Here is a 19,330-nt window from a genome sequence, read left to right as displayed (position 1 = left end):
GGGAAGTGATTTGCCAGATATTACTAGATTCTGTAGAATACAAAAGGGGTGTTTCAATTAAGGAAAAGGAACACCCCACCACCATCCTCCACAGAAACACACTGTGCCATGAGCGGGAGCCCAGGTTGTTTAAAAACAGTATTTTGTGAAAAAGTTCAGAGTCTCCATATTCTTGTTGGAAGAAAATCTGCAACCAGGGAGAACAATCCCAGGTCCCTTAGAGGTCACGCCATGCTCCCCCATCACACAAAACTCGGCAGCTTTCTCTGGGATTGGGGGGGCAGGTTGGAAAACACTGTTGATGGGCAGTGCTCTTCATGGTTTTCAGTGTTACTAATCTGTAAATTTTTATTGTATTGCAATAACTTCCTTATTACACAGAGAAGCACCTAGTTTCCCACTGCACAATGCAAAGCGGTCCCACCGCCCTCTCACCCATGTGCACAGCGCCCCCTGGAGTTCTGCAGCACAACCTGGGTGTCCCACACAGCTGGGGCTCGTCTAAAGACTGTTTTCTCCCAGAATTTTCTTCCGTACACTATCAACGAATAAGTTTACATATAAATTCAGTCTCTACTTCTGAAACTCTCAACTTATGTACATGCATCAGATATGTGCATGAACGAGCGCAGCTGCAAAAAACCTGGAAACAGTCCAGTTCTTTGACAGAAGCAAATAGACAAATAAAATGTTCACATGATGAAATATTACGCTGCAGTGCAATTATTGTGATTAACTTTTCATCTCTAAGAATTTTATTATGTACATTTTAATAGTTATATAATACCCAATTATAGGAATAGTTACTGAAATTAAGGTGCAAGCACATAATAAAGAATTATACAGCCATCAAATATTAATAAATATTTTTAATGATGTGGTTAAATGCTTGATAAATAGGACACTACCATATAAAGTGTGATTTTAAATACACACAGAAATTCATTAAAAAAAAAAAAAGAACAGAGTAAATAGCTTTTATCTCTGGGTCCAGGAACTGTGCTATTTATGGTATGGTAATTATTTTCTTCTAATATTCTTTTTATATTGCCCAAATCTCTATTATGAGAATATATTGCTTTTATAATCAGGAGATTTCACTGAAATACAGACGAAACAGACCTCAAAATTAGAGCTCAACTAAGCATTCACAAATCAAGATTTGGTTCAAAGTCGGAGTGAGTGAGTTAGTTGCTCAGTCGTGTCTGACTCTTTGTGACCCCATGGCCTGCAGCCCACCAGGCACCTCCATCCATGGGATCCTCCAGGCAAGAATATGGAGTGGGCTGCCATTTCCTTCTCCAAGCAAAGTCTGGCTAATGGTAAATAAATTGTTCAAGGTAACAAATTCATTGTGAAATTTTCAAAGATCTTATAATTTCTGAATATAGCTTCTGAAAACCATGGGCTTCTCTGGTAGCTCAGCTGGTAAAGAATCCGCCTGCAATGCAGGAGAGTCTAGTTTGGTTCCCGGGTTGGAAAGATCCACTGGAGAAGGGATACGCTTACCCACTCCAGTATTCTTGGCTTCCCTTGTGGCTCAGCTGGTAAAGAATCCGCCTGCAAAGCGGGAGACCTGGGTTTGATCCCTGGGTTGGGAAGATCACCTGGAGAAGGGAAAGGCTACTCACTCCAGTATTCAAGTCTGGAGAATTCCATGGACTGTATTGTCCATGGGGTCGCAAAGAGTCGGACACAACTGAGCGACTTTCACTTTCACTTCACTTTTCTGAAAACCTCATCTATAGAGAACAACATATGCTTCCCCGGACGAGTCATTTTCAAGTCATTTTTAAACAGCAGAACCTTCTCTTTGAAGAAAGTAATTAACAGATGCCCCCCACACGAAGGACATGGGGTGAGATGTGCCCAGCTGGAATGAGGAGTAGGACAGCAGCAGCTCCCCGGGACTGCTGTCATGCGTCCAGTCATGCGTCCCGCCACTTTCTCCTCGCACACGATGGAAACTGAGAACTGGGCTCCAGCCCCAGGAGTCTCTGATCCATTAGGTCTGCGGTGGACCCCCAAATCTGCATTTCCAACAGGACCCCAGGCAGATACTGCCAGCCCAGGGACCACGCCGCCAACCCAAGCGACTGGTTCTTGGCCCAGCTGCACTTCATGATTTCTGGGGGAACTTGTAAGTGGCATCAATGCCTAGACCCCACTTCTTAGATACTGTGATTTAGTTGGTTTGGAGATAGGTCCAACATTGTTTTGTTTGTTTTAAAAGTTCACCCAAGTGCTTCTGACGGACAACCAGAGTTGACAACAACATTTTTTTCCCCACAAAAGTGAACAAAACAAAGTCTTTAACCTTCTTGGGGCTTTTAAGTCAAAACAGTGATGATGGTACATCACCAAATGATCAAATACATAACAATTAAAAATGGTGATTTAGAACGTTTTGACATAGAAAGAGAGGCTTGACATCTCATTTATACCAAAAACACATATATAATTATATGAACATAAAAACTCCAAAAAGATGAACAGACATTATCTCTGGAAAGGATGAAATTGAGAAAAGATTCCAATTTCTTCTTTTGCCTCTTGTTATATGAACATCTAAAATATTAATGTATTACTTTCATAGTAAGTAAACTCAGTAAAGAAACGAAATGATTTCAAACACTCAGATCTGAGACCTAGGACAAAAGATGTCAAGGGACAGAAGTGAATCTTTGAACATATTTTAGGGAGAAAGGTAGAAGGTATGTTTGGTACTGTAGAAAATGCTTGAGTTTTCCATTTTCAAACATCACAAATCTTTGAACCTTGGTTTCTACCTATAAAATGAAGTAAACCACACTGAAGAATAATGTATGAGATGATCTAGCTCAGAACCTGTTTCCCACAATAGGTGCTACTAACCGGAAGTTATTCTCATTTTTTAATGTATTTTACAACAATGGTTCCTGAACCTGGCTACACATCAGAATCATCCAGGTAATTAAAAAAATAAAAATCATCACAAATCCTCTTAGGAATGCACCCCCCACAACCCCAAGAGTCTGAGTCTTAGTAAGAAGACCCCAGGAATCTGTATTTTTGAAGAGGCTTTCCAAGATGATTCTGATCCAGCCAGCTCAGCACTGCACTTTCAGGAACCAGTGCTACAATATGGTCACTATTGAGAAAAAAAATTAATAAGTACACCCTCAAGTCATACTTATATGGTTAGAAGCAGCCTACACTCCTATGAGGTGGTTTCTCCTGTGATTCCCATTTTACCTATGAGTAAACTGAGGAACATAATGATTAAGGAACTTGTTCCACAGTAAGTGACAAAGCAGATTCGAACCAATGCGGCCCGGCTGCAGTCAGCGCTAATGACAATTCCACTCACTTGCCTCTGGGGAATACAGACATGACCTTCCCCAAGTGCAGAATGTTAGCTAACAAAACCCACCCTAAGGGACGAAAACAAAAACAAAACACTACAAACTAAAGAACTGCACTGGAAACCTTATTAAAAAAAAAAAGACTATACACATCTGCTTTATTAATTAAACAACTTTCTCTGTTAATCTACTTACAGTCTGAAGAAAAGCAGGAAATGCTTTCACAGGAACACTTCTGTGGAAGGACCTAGCCTAAAAAAGGAAGACAAAAGGAAACGGGTTTGAAAGACAAGTATTTCTGGAAATTAACCCTCTCTGTCTGAAAGTGAACACAAAGCAACACCAGCAGTTTAAAACAGCATAGCTAGGGCCTTTCTTGTTAATCTCCTGCTGGTTGAGATTAACTTGCTAAATCTAAAGAAATCAGAAAAAGGTACTATATTAAGAATTCTATTCTTTTTAAAAAAAAAAAAATTATTTATTTCATTTGAGTCTGCCAGGTCTTAGTTGGGGCATGCAGCATCTTCAGTTGCAGCACGTCGGATCTAGGTCCCTGACCAGGGACGGAACCAAGGCCCCTTGCATTGGGAACATGGAGTTTTAGTCACTGGAAGTCACCAGGGAAGTCTTAAGAATTCTATTCTTTTTGACATTTGGTTTTGGCATTTCCAGCTGCTACAACTTTGACTACCTTTGCTCCCCCCCCACCCCCACATACAGAGGAACCCTGGATACAGAAGGCCACCTGTAAATTATATGTGGATTTTCAACTGCATGGAAGGCTGGCACCCTAAGCCCTGTGGTTGTTCAAGTGTCGACTGTATTTGCACACCAGTCCCAGCACCTCCCCAGCTTGGACGTCAGCCTCTCTAGATGAATATAAGATCCTCCTAGCCACGCTTCCTGCATCTGTGTTTCCCTACCTTTAATTCACGTCACACAATTAGCAAAATTAATGTCATAAAGTCATTGTTTTACTTTAACTTAACTCCCTGATAGATCATGTCTCAACTACTCATCTTAGAATTCAAAGGCCTCCGCATCTTAAATCTAATCTCACCTGTCCAACCCAGCTCCCTACTGCCCTGGACTACAGAGCCTCGATCCACTTGGAGTAATGCCCACCATCCACCCTCCCCAAGCCCACTTCTGTCTACAGGCCTTTGTTTACACTGTCAGCAACTGAACTCCCTGACTCACTTCTCAACCCACCGTACTCCGGTTTTACCCCATCTACTAAAACTGCTCTCTTCAAGATCATTCACCATTCACTGATCAGCATACCCCTCTTTTCTCTTCAATCTCTCTGAGGAATGCTGGACTTTAGTATTTCCCATTCTTGGAATCTGCTCCTCCCTCAGGTTTCCAAGACACTGACTCTTGAGTTCTCCTTCTTCCTAATAAATGGCCCTTTCTCCTCCTACCTGACAACTGGAGGTGGGTTCAAGGTTCGACCTTTGGTCTTCCTGTCTAAATATACACTCTCTTTGGACAACAGCATATCCACACCCGGAGCTTTAACCTTAGGCCTTTCATCTGGATGACTCCTCAGGCTGTATCTCCAGTTCTGACCTCCTTTTAAAGTCGTCAGCCTGCAATCTGCATTTTGGCCCACCTCCCTAAATGCCCTCGAATCCTCTTATATCCAGTGATGCCCAGAAGACTACTGATCAGCAGCCAGCACACCGCTGCTCTTCTATTGCAGTCTCTGACTGGCACCAGCACGATCTATATTTGAACTTCACGAAACCTTCGACTTTCCTGCTCCCTGACCCTGCTGCAAGCTAATCAGTTACCAAGTCTGGTTGCTGCTTCTTCTGCTACGTGTGTGTGCCATATGCTGTGCTCAGTCGCTTCAGTCGTATCCGACTCTTTTTTGACACCATGGACTGTAGCCCGTCAGGCTCCTCTGTCCACAGGATTTTTCAGGCAAGAATACTGGAGTGGGTTGCCATGTCCTCCTCTAGGGAATCTTCCCGACCCAGGGATTGAATCTGCATCCCCTGCATCACAGATGAATTCTTTACCACTGAGCCACTGGGGAAGCTCGTTATATGTGTATATGTATGTATATATGTATATACAATTCACATATATACATATAAAACATCTACCCTCCCTAAATCAGACACTCTTTATTTTTTAATGACTTATTATGGCTGAATTTGTTGGTAAGTATTAAATTAATTGGTAAATATTAAACCTAGACAGCATATTAAAAAGCAGAGACATTACTTTGCCAACAAAGATCCATATAATCAAAGCTATGGTTTTTCCAGTAGTCATGTATGGATGTGAGAATTGGACCAAGGTGAAGAACTGATGCTTTTGAACTATGGTGTTGGAGAAGACTCTTGAGAGCCCCTTGGACTGCAAGGAGATTAACTAGTCAATCCTAAAGGAAATCAACGCTGAATATTCATTGGAAGGACTGATGCTGAAGCTCCAATACTTGGGCCACCTGATGCAAAGAGCTGATTCATTAGAAAAGACCCTGATGCTGCGAAATATTGAAGGCGGGAAGAGAAGGGGACGACAGAGGATGAGATGGTTGGATGGCATCACTGACTCGATGGACATGAGTTTGAGCAAGCTCTGGGAGTTGGTGATGAACAGGGAAGCCTGGCATGCTGCAGTCCACAGGGTTGCAGAGTCGGACATGACCGAGCGACTGAACAACCACAAAGTATTAAATATGAGAATCATTTCTTTGTACTTTCTGGGCTTTAATGACTTAAGTGGAATTTTAATTTCAGAAACTATTTTGACTAAGCAACCTAGATAAGCTACAAAAATACTTGCTGCAACAAATTTGCTCTTATATTGTATCCTGCAAATGAGTATATCTACAAGATTCAAAGACCACAATGGTTTCAGTGACACGATTTCCCTCTTACAAATCTCTCTTAGGAGATGTTGCAGGTATGAAATAAGACTGAGCCATAGGAGAGGCGCAGCCCTTTGGACTCCCCTGCAATTCCTATAGCATTCACTCATATCCTGGAAGCATTCAGAGTGAAGCTACCAAGAGGGTTTAAGAATGCAATAAATCAGACACTCTTTCAAACGTGGCAATAGGAAATGATTTACTAGAGATGATTATTAGAGTATGCAGGATGGAAGCCAAATTACAGCTTGGTGAACAGGGTCACGGTGGTGAGGGCCTTGAGGTAAAAATAAACGTAGAGCACGTATTCAGAAAGGGTTAACTGGGAGAGAAAAGCAAGAAACAGAAGGGTCCCACAGGCTGCCCGATAAAAACAGTAGCAACAAACGAGAAGATGATGGGGCAAGTTGTCAGAGAGGCCAGCTGAAAACACCAGCTGGGAACTGCTGAGGATGGAAAGCCCTGGAAGAGTGGAAGAGGAGAGGCATCAGCCGTGACCAGACAGGAAGACACACTCTCCCCTGAGAGACAGAGAAACAGTGAGTGGACGGATCCCAGGGGAGCCTAACTGAGGAAGCTGAGGAGGAGAAAGGGGGATTTTTAGAAAGTGGAAAAAGTTTCCAATAGTCCCTGAGGTACATCTGCCGGGATTTCAGGGAGCAACGGATACACACTGTTAAACAGAGATGCTATAAGCGCGCCTTGGGAGCAGCCACAGCTAGAAACAACGGTTTCTTCAATGATTCGGCAAAAGGAGGCGACTCACGTGCTTCAGATGCAGGTGCGCCTGGCTGGCAATGTCGTATACCACGTCTCTCACATTTCTATCCCGACTCTTCCGCAGAAAATCCTCTTGTGAAACGCCATGCTACGTAGGAAAACGCACATTACATCAGGAATCAAAAAGCACACTTAAAACTAACTCAGCTCCGGACAACAGGTGATAGAACAATATGTACAGTAAAATGCCTCTTTTGGCTTTTAAATATAGCTATATGCACGTGTCACACACAAACACACTGTCTCTTCCAGAAGAATATGCAACAAGATGCTAAGTAGACAATTGTACCTGGAACAAAATAAACAAACAGATAAGAAATTTCAAAGAACAGACAATAATGAACCTCATCCGGAAAACAAAGGTTCTCATAAACAGTAATTTTTCTTAAGGATGACTTCCTCCTTTAAAATAAAACAGGCTAAGCTGAACACTAGGAATAATTATGTAATTGCTTGGAAGGGAGTGAGGCTACACAAAGTGAGGTTCTCTGGACCTTCTTACACACAGCTCCACCATAACCTAAAATGCTTGACTGATACAACCCTGACTTGATAACTCTGGAGCAAAAATTCAATAAGCATGCGTTTCAAAGAAGTTACTAGAACAGACTAAAGAACCAAGAAAAGAATGTCCCTCCCCATACTCTTGAGGTAAATAATTAGCAGTGCAAGTAACGGCCTTACCAGCACACAGATGTCCATGGGAAGGAGAACCTTTCTTCTGTGACGGTGATAGGGGGTGGCTCTCAAGCAAGTGACAATGCCTTGTGCTTTTCCGATGTGACTGGCAGCATGGTCTGCATGAAGATCCTTTATGCCTATGATTTCAGAAATCTGACAGTTAGGCTGCTCTTTTCTCTTTAAATGCATAACAAGTCAATACAAGCAGCATAGGGAAATCACCTTAACATGTAAAAGGTGTTTATCCTGTGTTTCATATCTGAAAAACAGGATTTATGTGAGCAAAACTGGGCACAAAGGCAAGCTGATCATTTACCAGTAACAGGTTTCTGAACGTCAACTTTTAGATAGAAGTTTCCTCAGACGACAGCATACCAAGAGCACATTTGGAATTTTAATCAGCTCTTGTGGAAAACACTGCAAGTCTCGCATTTCTTCTCCTCAGTGCAATTTCCATACGACCTCATTTTAAGTACATGCTTAACAAACTTTCTGCTCTTTGCTCCCTCCTTTCACTGCACTGGCAAACACGTCACTGAACGGGCAGGCAGAACAGGCCTGGGAAATCGGTAAGGACTTGTATTACTCTTTTAGGCTGACCTAAAGACATACTGCTTTCTTCCAACGGATGGTATTGTCCTTGCCCCAAATAATTCCATTACAATCCTCATGACAATAAGCCCTCACCAATTTAGAATAAAGTCAAAGGAGCAAAAACAGCTAAACTCCATAGCTTTGGGCTGTTTTTTTGTTTTTCTAAGAAAAATCTCATAAAAACTTACAGTTTTATTTCTTCAACTAAGAAAAGTTTTTTTTTTTAAGAAAAGTTTTAAGAAAAACTTAAACATGGGAAAGCATTATTGACAGAGAAGAAAGGAGTCAGGCCACAGGTCTTCCACACAGTAAGAGTTGCATAAAAAAGTAAAATCATCTGCAATTACCAGATTATTAATTACAGCATGAGGCAGCTAAAGTACTTTTATGAGAATCTGGGAATTTTCATTAGTCTGCATTCCATTCCAAAGAAAGGTATATATTATATTGCCCTTCTACCTCAAAAGAAAAAGAAAAGCTCGTCGTTTATAGTTGGTGCAAAGAAAAATTTTAGCGTTAAACTGGTTAGACTGTCAAATTAAGAAACAGTGAAGTATAAAAGGTGTTATGTTAACAGTATGGAGGTTCCTTAAAAAACTAACAACAGAGTTACCATATGATTCAGCAATTTCACGCTTGGACATACATCCAGAAAAGATGAAAACTCTCATTTGAAAAGACATTATACATCCCAGTACTCATAGCAACACTATTTACAATAGCCAAGACACAGAAACAACCTAAATGTCCATTGGCAGATGAACAGATAAAGAAGATGTGGTATATACATACAATGGAATATGACTCAGCCATAAAAGAATGAAATATTGCCATTTGCAGCAACATGGACGGACCTAGAGATTATCATACTGAGTAAAGTAAATCAGACAAAGACAAATATTATATAATTCCACTTATATGTAGAATCTAAAAAATAATACAAATGAACTTATTTACAAAACAGAAACAGACTTACAGACTTAGAAAACAAACTTATGGTTACCAAAGGGGAAAGAAGTGGGAGGGATAAATTAGGAGCATGGGATTGACAGATGCTCATCCTTATATATAAAATAAACAACAAGGATTTAGCATGGGGAACTATATTCAGTATCTTGTAATAACTACAATGAAAAAGAACCTGAAAAAAAAATGTATATATATAACTGAATCACTTTCCTGTATACCTGAAATTAACATAATGACGTAGATCAACTATACTTCAATTAAAAAAAAGTATTTTATTTAAGAAAGAGAAGTATAAAATAGAAAAAAAAGAAACTTACCCAATATTTCTAGTGTTAGATAAAGAAGAGAACTCTGTGTGTTTTCAGCATAATTTTCTAGTTCCTGGATATTACGATATGCTTTGTCATCCAAATTTTTTTCCTACAAACAAAAGGCTTTATTTGTTTGATGAATGGTTAATAATTTATTTTAAAAATGCAAAATTTTTCCCCTAAAGAAATGACTATTAAATAATTAAAACTATTAGTATGAACTGTTTATTACACAATAAGATAAAAATAAAATTAAAATATTAAAAAGTCCTACATGTTCACTACTTACAAGTCACCCCTCAAAATAATAACTCAGGAATAACCTCAATGCACAAATCACCATGGACGTGGGGTTGGTTTAATTTTTACTTGCTTCTAAAGTCTAAGGTCTTTTTATACAGTTCATGAGGGTCTCACAGCAAGTATACTGTGGTGGTTTGCCGTTCCCTCCTCCAGCTGACTCACTGGAAAAGTCTCCGATGCTGGGAAAGACTGAGGACAGAAGAAGAGGGCATCAGGGGACGAGATGGTTGGATGGCATCACTGATGCAATGGACATGAACTTGGGCAACCTTTGGGAGATGACAAGGGACAGGGGGGTCTGGTGTGCTGCAGTCCATGGGGTCGCAAAGAGTCAGACACGACTGGGTGACTGAGCAACAATGAAGTCTAAGGTGGGGGCTTCCCTGGTGGCTCAGTAGTGAAGAACCTGCCTGCCAATGCAAAAGTCGCAGGTTTGATCCCTGGGTTGGGAAGATTTCCTGAAGAAGGAAATGGCAACTCACTCTAGTATTCTTGCCTGGGAAATCCCATGAACAAAGGAGCCTCACAGTCTACCATGGAGTCGCAAGAGAGTCGGATACGACTTAGCCACCAAACAATAACAAAGTCTAAGATATCATGGAGAAAGTTACTTAACTGAGCTCCTATTTAATGAAGCATTTCAGACATTATTGCACCTCCATTCCCCCACAGAAGAAACTATATTCCATAAAGTAATGGTTGATTACCAGAAAATACTATATTTAAGAAACAGAAAAATGTAAATCTTAGAACAAGCACATCTAGCAACTTTTATAACACATTTAAAAAGACTCCATGGCCAAAGTAATATTATTCCTCCACCCCTTCCTCCTGTTTTAAAACTAGGAGAAACTAGCACCAGCAATGAATCCCAAGGGGAAAACATATCCTCCAGATCTTTCACATTAAAAAAAAAAAAAGAAACAACTCACGCATCATAAAATCTTCTGAAGTATACAATTTCTCAGTTGTAGTAAATTCCAAAGTTGTGCAATATTACCACTATCTAATTCCAGAATGTTCTCATCACCTCAGAAAGAATCCTGTATCTATGAAGCTGTCACTTCCCATTTTCCCGTCTCCTGATCGCCACAAACCACTAATCCACTTTCTGTCTCCATGGATTTGTCTGTTGCAAACATTTTACAAAAGTACAGTGATACGATATGTGGCATTCTGTATCTGGCTTCTTTCAATTAGCATATTTTCAAGGTTCGCCCATGTTGCCACATCTATTAGTATCTCATTCCTTTTAAGTGAAGAAAATACAAATAATATTCCATCGTATGTTTATTCACTCATTCATAGACTCTGAGTCGTTCCCACTTTTGGACTATTATGAATAATGCTGCTATGAACATTTGTGTACAAGTTTTGTGAGGACACATGTTTTCATTTCTCGTATCAACCTAGGAGTGAAATTACCAGGTCTATGATAACTCTATCTTTAACTTTCTGAAGAATCTGCCAAACAGTTTTTCCAAACAGCTGCACCATTTCACATTTCCATCAGCATTGTACGAAGGGTCCCAGTATCTCCATATCCTCACCAACACTTAACTATTATTCATTCTTTTTATTAGAGCCATCTCAATGGGTATGAAGTAGTATCTCATTGTGGTTTGCTTTTTTTTAATTTCTATTTATTTATTTTTGGTTGTGCTGGCTTTTTGCTAGTTGTGGGGAGTGGGGACTGCCTTCTAGTTGCAGTGTGAGGGGTTCTCCCTGCGGTGGCTTCTCTTGCTGTGGAGCACCGGCTTTAGGGCGCGTGGGCTTCAGCAGTGACGGCGCATGGGCCTGGCAGCTGCAGCCTGCGGGCTCGAGCACAGGCTCAGAAGTCGTGGCGCACAGGCTTAGCTCCTCTGCAGCACGTGGGCTCTTCCCAGACCAGGGATCCAACCTGTGTCTCCTGCGCTGGCAGGCAGATTCTCTACCCCTGAGCCATCAGGGGAGCCCCTTCATTGTTGCTTGGATTCCCATCTCCCTAGTGAAAAGATGTTGAACATCTTTTCAGGTGTTTATTACTTATTTATATATCTTTTTAAAAGAAATGTTTATACAAATCTTCTGCTCATGTTTAAATTGGATTCCTTTTTTTAATTGTTGAGTTATATGTTCTTTATATATTCTAGACACTAGTCCCTTATCATATATATAACTGATAAGTATTTTCTCCCATTCTGTGGATTGTCTTTTTGTTTTCCTGAAGCTTTTTAATTTTGATGAAGTCCAATTATCTACTTTTTAATTTTATTGCTTGTGCTTTTGGTATCATATCTAAGAAATCACTGCCAACATAAACTTAAAAAGATTTATGCCTATGTTTCCTCCTAACAATTTTACAGTTTTAACACTTACGTTTATATTCATTTTGAGTTAGTGTCTGTATATGGAATGAGGTAGGAAACCAAAATCATTCTTTTGCATGTGGGTATCTAGTTGTCCCAGCACTGTTTGCTGAAAAGGGTGTTCTTTCCCCCACTGAATTATCTTCATATCCTTGTCAAAAATCAGTTGACTATCAATATATAGGTTTACTTCTGAACTCTCAATTCTATTCCATGCCAATATATGTGATCTATATGATCAATACATATTAATCAATACGTCTATGGAAGGCCAATACTACACAGTTTGATTCCTGTAACTTTGTGGTCAAGTCTCAAAATTGGGAAATGAGTCCTTCAACTTTATTCTTCTTTTCTAAGATTCTTTTGATACTTTGGGTCCCTTGCATTTCCATGTGAATTTTAGGATCAACTTGTCAATTTCTGCAAAAAAAAAAATAGCAGCTGCAATTTTTACAGGAACTGCATTGAATCTATAGGTCAATGCATGAATACTGATCCAATCTTTTACTTTTATATATCCCTCTATGCAAATGCCAAATGTCATTTTCCATTAAACAATGGAAAAACTGTTTTGTTTTTTCATAAAAAAAGAGATTTTTCCATTATCTGTCTTGAGTTCTCACATTTTCTTACATCATAAAAACAGAAGACATCTGAAAAATAGACTTTCTTCATACTAATTAATTCTATAAGCCAACTGAGAATTTTAAAATGTAAAAGTCATTATCTCATTTTGGCTTATATTATTACTACTGTAGCCTATGGTTATTAACAGATTGTATCCAAATAAACTAAGTAAACTTACATTTTCATGACAACAGTGTATGACAAATATTAGGTCAAGGGCACTCAGCCAACAATGTGCCGGAAAGATCACACAGATCGGTCCCAGTTATCAGGCAATCTGCAAGCCTGGTTGGAACTAAAACTTAGGTCTAAGTGTAAGATTCTATTTGCTAGAACCATCAAGCTTTCTTTATTCACTCTATTTGGACACAGCTCCAAGCACTGGATGAATATGATACGTGTACAACTATTCTAGTTTTGACGAAATTAAGGAATTATCCATACTTTATAAGGTCTGATTATCATATTATATGTTATACAAGCTTCTTCTTTTCAACTTTTATTTTATATTGGAGTTGATTTACAGTGTTTTGTTAGCTTCCGGTGCACAGCAAAGTGGTTCAGTTATATATATACTTACATCTATTCTTCAGATTCTTTTCCCATTTAGATTATTACAGAACTGAGTTTCCTGTGCTATACAATAGTCCTTGTTGATTATCTGTTTATACACATTTTATTTACAGATCAAATGATAACATGTCTGGGGTTTACTTTAAAATAATCTGATAGGGTTTAGTGAGGGAAGTTGGTAGAAAATAAATGCAATACCACTGGACATTGGCTTATAACTATTAAAGCTGGGTGACAGATACATGGAAGTATATTACACAATTCTCTCTACTTTTATATAAGTCTGAAATTTTTCTATTTTTTAAAAAACACCAAAATAGTAGAGTATGATATGCACATGCATGCCTCTGCCTGGATGCCCGTTTGCCTGTCTGTCTCCAGGTACTGGGGTAGGAGGCTAAAGTAGGTTGCAGGCAGTTATGGAGAACAGATAAAATGGCATAGTTCTCTAAAAGTCTCCTTTCTCCAAAATATTAATACACATATTAAAGCATTTCTTCCCTAAAGAATCAGCATAAGGATTAAAAAAGGAGGAAAAACAAGACTTGGACAATTGCAACTTACTCTTTCATCGATGATTTTCATAAGCCATCTTTTAGTCAGATTATGTTTTCTGACAGCCTAAAAAAAAAAAGTTTTAAGTTTTTAGAAAGTACTACAAATGACTTCTGTAAGCCTGAATAACATAAACAAACCAAATACAAAACTAGGCCAGGAACATTTGTAATAACTCATCACCAGACGGCTATGTTAAAAACCTAGGAAAAAAGAAAATGTCTCTAGAAAACATTTTAAAACATTTCCAAGTAAAGATAATATATCCAAAACTTTTTCATTAATCTTTTTCTTATACTATTAGTAATTTAGTGAATCCACTTTCAAAACAAACAAACCAAAAACCCCAAGAATTAAGCAGAGCAAGCTTCTCTGTGTGATATGCCCCGACTTCTATGCTTACTACAAACTTTTTTCCATAAAATGAAGACCCTATTTAATGCAAATAACCACTTTCTTAAAAAGAAAGGGTAATAAAGCTCCAAAGAAAACCATCTGCAGGATACAGTGTTATCTTATGAGCAAAAACACTCCAGTAAGAAAGAGCACACTCAGTGCCCAGATCTTGGTCTCTAATACCATCTCCATCAAAGGAAACAGACTCTAAAAAAGGGGATTCCAGAGCTGGAACAAGGGAGATTCAAGATGATCCTAAACCATTTTATTGTGCCGGAAAATAGAAGTGCAAAAAGAAAAAAAAGATAGAAGGCATGTCAGTACACAGGAGCCAGTTTGAAGGGACTCTCGTTGTCCAAATATGGGACTGTATAATTAAGTATAGTAATGAGTTATAATCTGCCTGCCAGTGTAGGAGACATAAGAGGCATGGGTTCATTCCCTGGGTTGGGAAGATTCCCTGGAGGAGGAAATAGCAACCCACTCCAGTATTCTTGCCTGGGAAATCCCACAGATAGGGGAACATGGTAGGCTACAGTCCATAGGGTCTCAAAGAGTTGGACACAACTGAGCAAACGAGCATGCGTGCAAGCAGTGAGCTATGAAGTACTGAAAAAAAAAAAAAGGAATTCAAGACTTTATACCAATAATTAATAAACAAATATGGGAGAGTGAGAGTACTTGCTTACAGTAGCGCACCAAGTGGTAAATGTGAACAGAGCATTAGAACTGGGACATTATCATTGTGTAATCATAATAGTAAAGACTGGATAAGAACCATCAGTGAATATTACGTTTCACAGGAAATTGATGAGGAGCAGGACATTTGCATTGTCTTAAAGCTGATTAGTTGCAAGGGAAATTCTAATTATACAGTAGATTACACATTCGGAAAACCAAGCAACATCTTGAATGTTAATGAAAATGAATAATGCCAATAAAGGACAGATGGACAAAATGTGTCTCAAGATGTGACACTCCAAGAATACATCACCAATGTAGTATTCTGGCCAAGAGTGCATAACCTGAACCATCTAAGCATGAGAAAACATTAGACAAATCCAAAATGAGGTATGTTCTACTATAAAAAAAAAAAAAAGAAAGATGTTATATACTTAAAAATGTCAATGTCATAGAAGACAAAGAAAAGCTATGGAAATGTTCCAGATTAAAGTAGGCTAAACAGATATGACCAAAAAATACCTGACTTGATCCTACACTGGAGGGGAAAAATACATTAATGTATATTATTACGTCAACTGACAAAATTGGAATATGAACGGAAAATCAGATGAAAGTTATTTCAAAGTTAAATTTACTAAAGTCAATAACTATTCTGGTTAAATAAGACAATGCCTCCATTCTTAGGAAATACTTAAGTATTGAGGGATAAAGGGACATGATGTATGCAACTTATACTCAAATCATTTTAAAAAATTATGTGTGAAAATATACAGAGATCATGCCAGCACACACGAGTGAGCACACACAAATGATTAACAAATAGGATAACATGTTCACAACAGGTAAATCTGGGTGAACGACATAGAAGTGTTCTTAAAAGATTTTTAATTTTGTAACCTTCCCGAAATTTTGAAGCTATTTCCAAATAAGTTTTTAAACACTGCTTTTTTGCCAAGTCAACACTAAGTATATAATATATTTTCACAAGAAATATAGTAGTGAAACATAAAGTCTCCAGGATATCCTACACTTCACCTGAGACTCTAAGATGTCACTGATATTAATGTAAAGGCTGGCAGGCTCATCAATACACATCCATGTGGCAAAGGATGGACGTGTGCAGAATGGTCCCCACTTTGCCCAACAGGAACCAGCAGAAGCTATGAGGGCTGCAAAGAGTTGGTTTGGAAGTGTTCTCAGCATCGCTACAGTTACCCAGCAGCACTCCCACAGGCCTCCCTCCTCAGTTCCAGGAACCAGCCTGGGGTACCTCAGCCCCTTCAGTCTTGTTATCCTTTTGTTCTGCACTGTCTGAGTAGGGCAGGGCTTGTTTGATCTTTGTAACCACACCATCAAGCACCATTCCTGGCACATGAAAGTATTCAGTAGATACTAAACCACTGAAAAGTCAGACTCCTATTTACTCAAGACTGACGCTGTAACAGCTGCAGTTCCTTGACCACAAAACAGAGTTCTGTCTGATTCTGAAGGAAATCAGAGATCAAGATAAAAAACATATACTTATAAGAAGCTGAAAACCTGTTGAATAAACATATCAAAACTTTGGAAATAGAAGCCAACCAAGTAGAGTAAAAATCATGGCTATAATTATTAGGAATTATAGGAATTCATCTATTCTGTGCTCTAAAAGCACCAATGAAACAGAGCAGCAGGAATGCACACTCTGTTCCCCTATTTAATCTTCTAAAGAACCCGAAGCTCTTTAAGCAATCAATGGAAAGTCTGACTGGACAGTGGCGCAATAAGCACGTGCTCCAGAAGAACGGGGAGAAGCAAAAAACACGCAGTCAGGACAACCTCTCTGAACACTACCTGCTTCTTTCAAACGTTCACGTTAATCTGTAATACCTGTCATATCAGAGAGCTGGTCAACATTAATCATCAAAATTTAACCAGCTTTTAAAACCGAACAAACTGGCATACATGTAAACATTTTGTAATTCAGATATGTCTTCTGGAATTTAAGTGAAGCCAAGACAAGATAAATTTATGTTAAATAAATCTCTGATCTTTCAAGTTATTTCCTGACAAAGGCCAGAATCTTCGATACAAGTCTTAGCATAAACTTCTTACACAGTCAGGTTTGCATATAAAATAATCAGTTTCTGGATTTTGGATAAACTTTCCTTTAAACTGAGTCAGTCAGGAGGAGGTTCTTGAAGTGGGATGAATAAAGGGAAACAACTAATCCGATACTCACGGGCTCCCCATCCACTTTTCCTTCCCAGTCCCTGGTGGAGGGGCCTGGCTCTCCAGTTACTGAGGCTCTGTGAAGTCAATCTGGGGCCCCGAAACGGGGCCTGCCTCTGCTGGGGTGCAGACCTGAGAAGAGGTGTACCAGTCAGGTCTGTCGAGGCTCCTGGGACAGGTGCTGTCTTCTGGCACTCACGACATGACAGTGGGGACGCAGATCAGTGACAGAAGGAGCCTAACCCCGTCCTCTCCTCCTAGTTCAACATAGTTCCAGACTGTAAGGCTAGTTGTGAATAAGGAATCCATACAGCTTTAATGTAAAACTAACTACTAAATACAGCTTAGTGTACAAGTAACCACCTCGCCCACAGGCTTCCATTCTCAGATAGCTAAAATTCATCAACAAAGAGGCAATTCTATGAAACTAGACAAGGTAGTTTTAGGAATGATAAGAGCACAGAAGATCAACGCATGATTTTCAACGGTCCAGAGAAAGAACGAAAGCAGTGGAATAAGGAGCTACTCGGCAGACAGAATGGAAAATCTACCTGTCGTTGTTTCAAAATTGGTAGGGTTTAAACTCTGCAACCAAACATGTGGAAAATAATTTATAACATAAACAGACCAAATTCCTCTTTCTTCCTTTAATAAAGAAACACACTAAAGATGTGTGCAAATTATTTGTTAATGATTTTAAATTCTGTCAAAACTAACATATATCTGAACGTTGCATGAGCCTAAGAATATTTTCAGGATAGATTCCCCATTGCCACTATCCAACTTGTATGTAACCAGAAGTATGCTTAAATAACATTCTTACAAATGAAAAGTAGCTATTTTTGTTTTACCTTCCATAGTTCAATGGCCACAGGCTGACGTGGTGGATTGTCACCGTATATATCATCCACAGTTTTCTTCCAAAACTGCATTCGCATCAGTCCAATTGTTTTCTCAGAGACAGAGTCCTTAATCTACAAACAGGGTTTAAAAACATTAACAACTGCACTATTCAGAGTCTCAGAAATGACTATTTATAACTGTAAAATCATATAATTCAGTCTTCTCTGCATTTAATTTTTCCTTGAAGTTATATATCCGTTAAATTGTCACCACTGTGAGTTACCTAAGTAAAAGCTACTTGGTGCTTATTCAAAAATATTCTCAAGGTCTGCATTCAAAATTACGAGTCATTTTTCTAAAAAAGTTATAAGGAAAAACAAAGGAGGGGGGACATTTTGTTTAAAAGAAATTTAAGAAAGATCAACCAGTCACATATAGACCTATTTGAATCTGAATTTAAAGAGACAACTAGGAAAATCTGAACACCAGATGTTTAAAGATATTAAGGAATTAGTTTAAAATTTTTAATGTATAATAATAGTAGTGTTATTTTTTTTTAAGTGAATTCTTTTAGAGATGCAAACTGAAATATCTGCAGATGGAAAAATTCTTCTGAAATTTAACTTCAAAATAACCTGGAGGTGGGGATAGCTGAGGAGTAAAGATGAAAAACAAGATTGGTCATGAGTAGGTAACAGCTGGAGATGGGTGATGGGGTACATGAGGGTTCATTATATTTCTCTCTCTGTATACGGATATCCTTCATTCTATATATGATTGAAATTTTCCAATAAAGTTTTAAAAAAGTAAGTGGAAGCGAAGAAAAACAATCCTCACTTGGTTAGTGATAGCAAAAATATTTTTAAGTCTGAAGATAAATCTAGGAAATAGAACCAGAGGCCTTTTAGAGGAAGCAGAGAAGGAAATAATATTTATCAAACATCTACAAGTTCCAGAAAACTAAGATCATGGCATCTGGTCCCATCACTTCATGGGAAATAGATGGGGAAACAGTGGAAACAGGGTCAGACTTTATTTTTTTGGGCTCCAAAATCACTGCTGATGGTGATTGCAGCCATGAAATTAAAAGACACTTACTCCTTGGAAGGAAGGTTATGGCCAACCTAGATAGCATATTTAAAAGCAGAGACATTACTTTGCCAACAAAAGTACGTCTAGTCAAGGCTATGGTTTTTCCAGTGGTCATGTATGGATGTGAGA

At 38.8% G+C, this 19,330-nt stretch overlaps 1 protein-coding gene and 1 non-coding gene across 7 annotated transcripts in view; both read right to left on the bottom strand.

Annotated features, from left to right (window-relative positions):
* Positions 1 to 19,330, bottom strand: part of NDUFAF6 (NADH:ubiquinone oxidoreductase complex assembly factor 6) — a 33,810-nt gene that overhangs the window by 1,849 nt on the left and 12,631 nt on the right. For 2 of the 6 annotated variants that reach the window (XM_081497028.1, XM_081497023.1), the window contains exons 3-8: positions 18,118 to 18,240; positions 13,985 to 14,041; positions 9,573 to 9,675; positions 7,696 to 7,829; positions 6,998 to 7,099; positions 3,540 to 3,596 (exon numbers count right to left, since the gene is read on the bottom strand). In XM_081497028.1, coding sequence (XP_081353154.1) covers positions 3,540 to 3,596; positions 6,998 to 7,099; positions 7,696 to 7,829; positions 9,573 to 9,675; positions 13,985 to 14,041; positions 18,118 to 18,240 — 576 coding nt within the window. Of the gene's footprint in view, positions 1 to 856; positions 3,131 to 3,539; positions 3,597 to 6,997; positions 7,100 to 7,695; positions 7,830 to 9,572; positions 9,676 to 13,984; positions 14,042 to 18,117; positions 18,241 to 19,330 lie in introns of those variants that run through there. The other 4 variants (XM_081497025.1, XM_081497027.1, XM_081497024.1 and 1 more) reach the window with 4 other exon arrangements.
* Positions 6,256 to 6,390, bottom strand: LOC145511825 (small nucleolar RNA SNORA14). The gene has a single exon (XR_014058200.1). It is a non-coding gene; the product is annotated as a small nucleolar RNA SNORA14 (small nucleolar RNA).

The sequence above is a fragment of the Giraffa tippelskirchi genome, chromosome 6 (assembly GCF_054371585.1).
Source record: "Giraffa tippelskirchi isolate mGirTip1 chromosome 6, T2T-mGirTip1v1.2.pri, whole genome shotgun sequence".
In the NCBI taxonomy this organism is placed as follows: Eukaryota; Metazoa; Chordata; class Mammalia; order Artiodactyla; family Giraffidae; genus Giraffa; species Giraffa tippelskirchi.
Note: the sequence above shows the minus strand (reverse complement) of the source record. Positions and strands in the feature narration are given on the sequence as shown.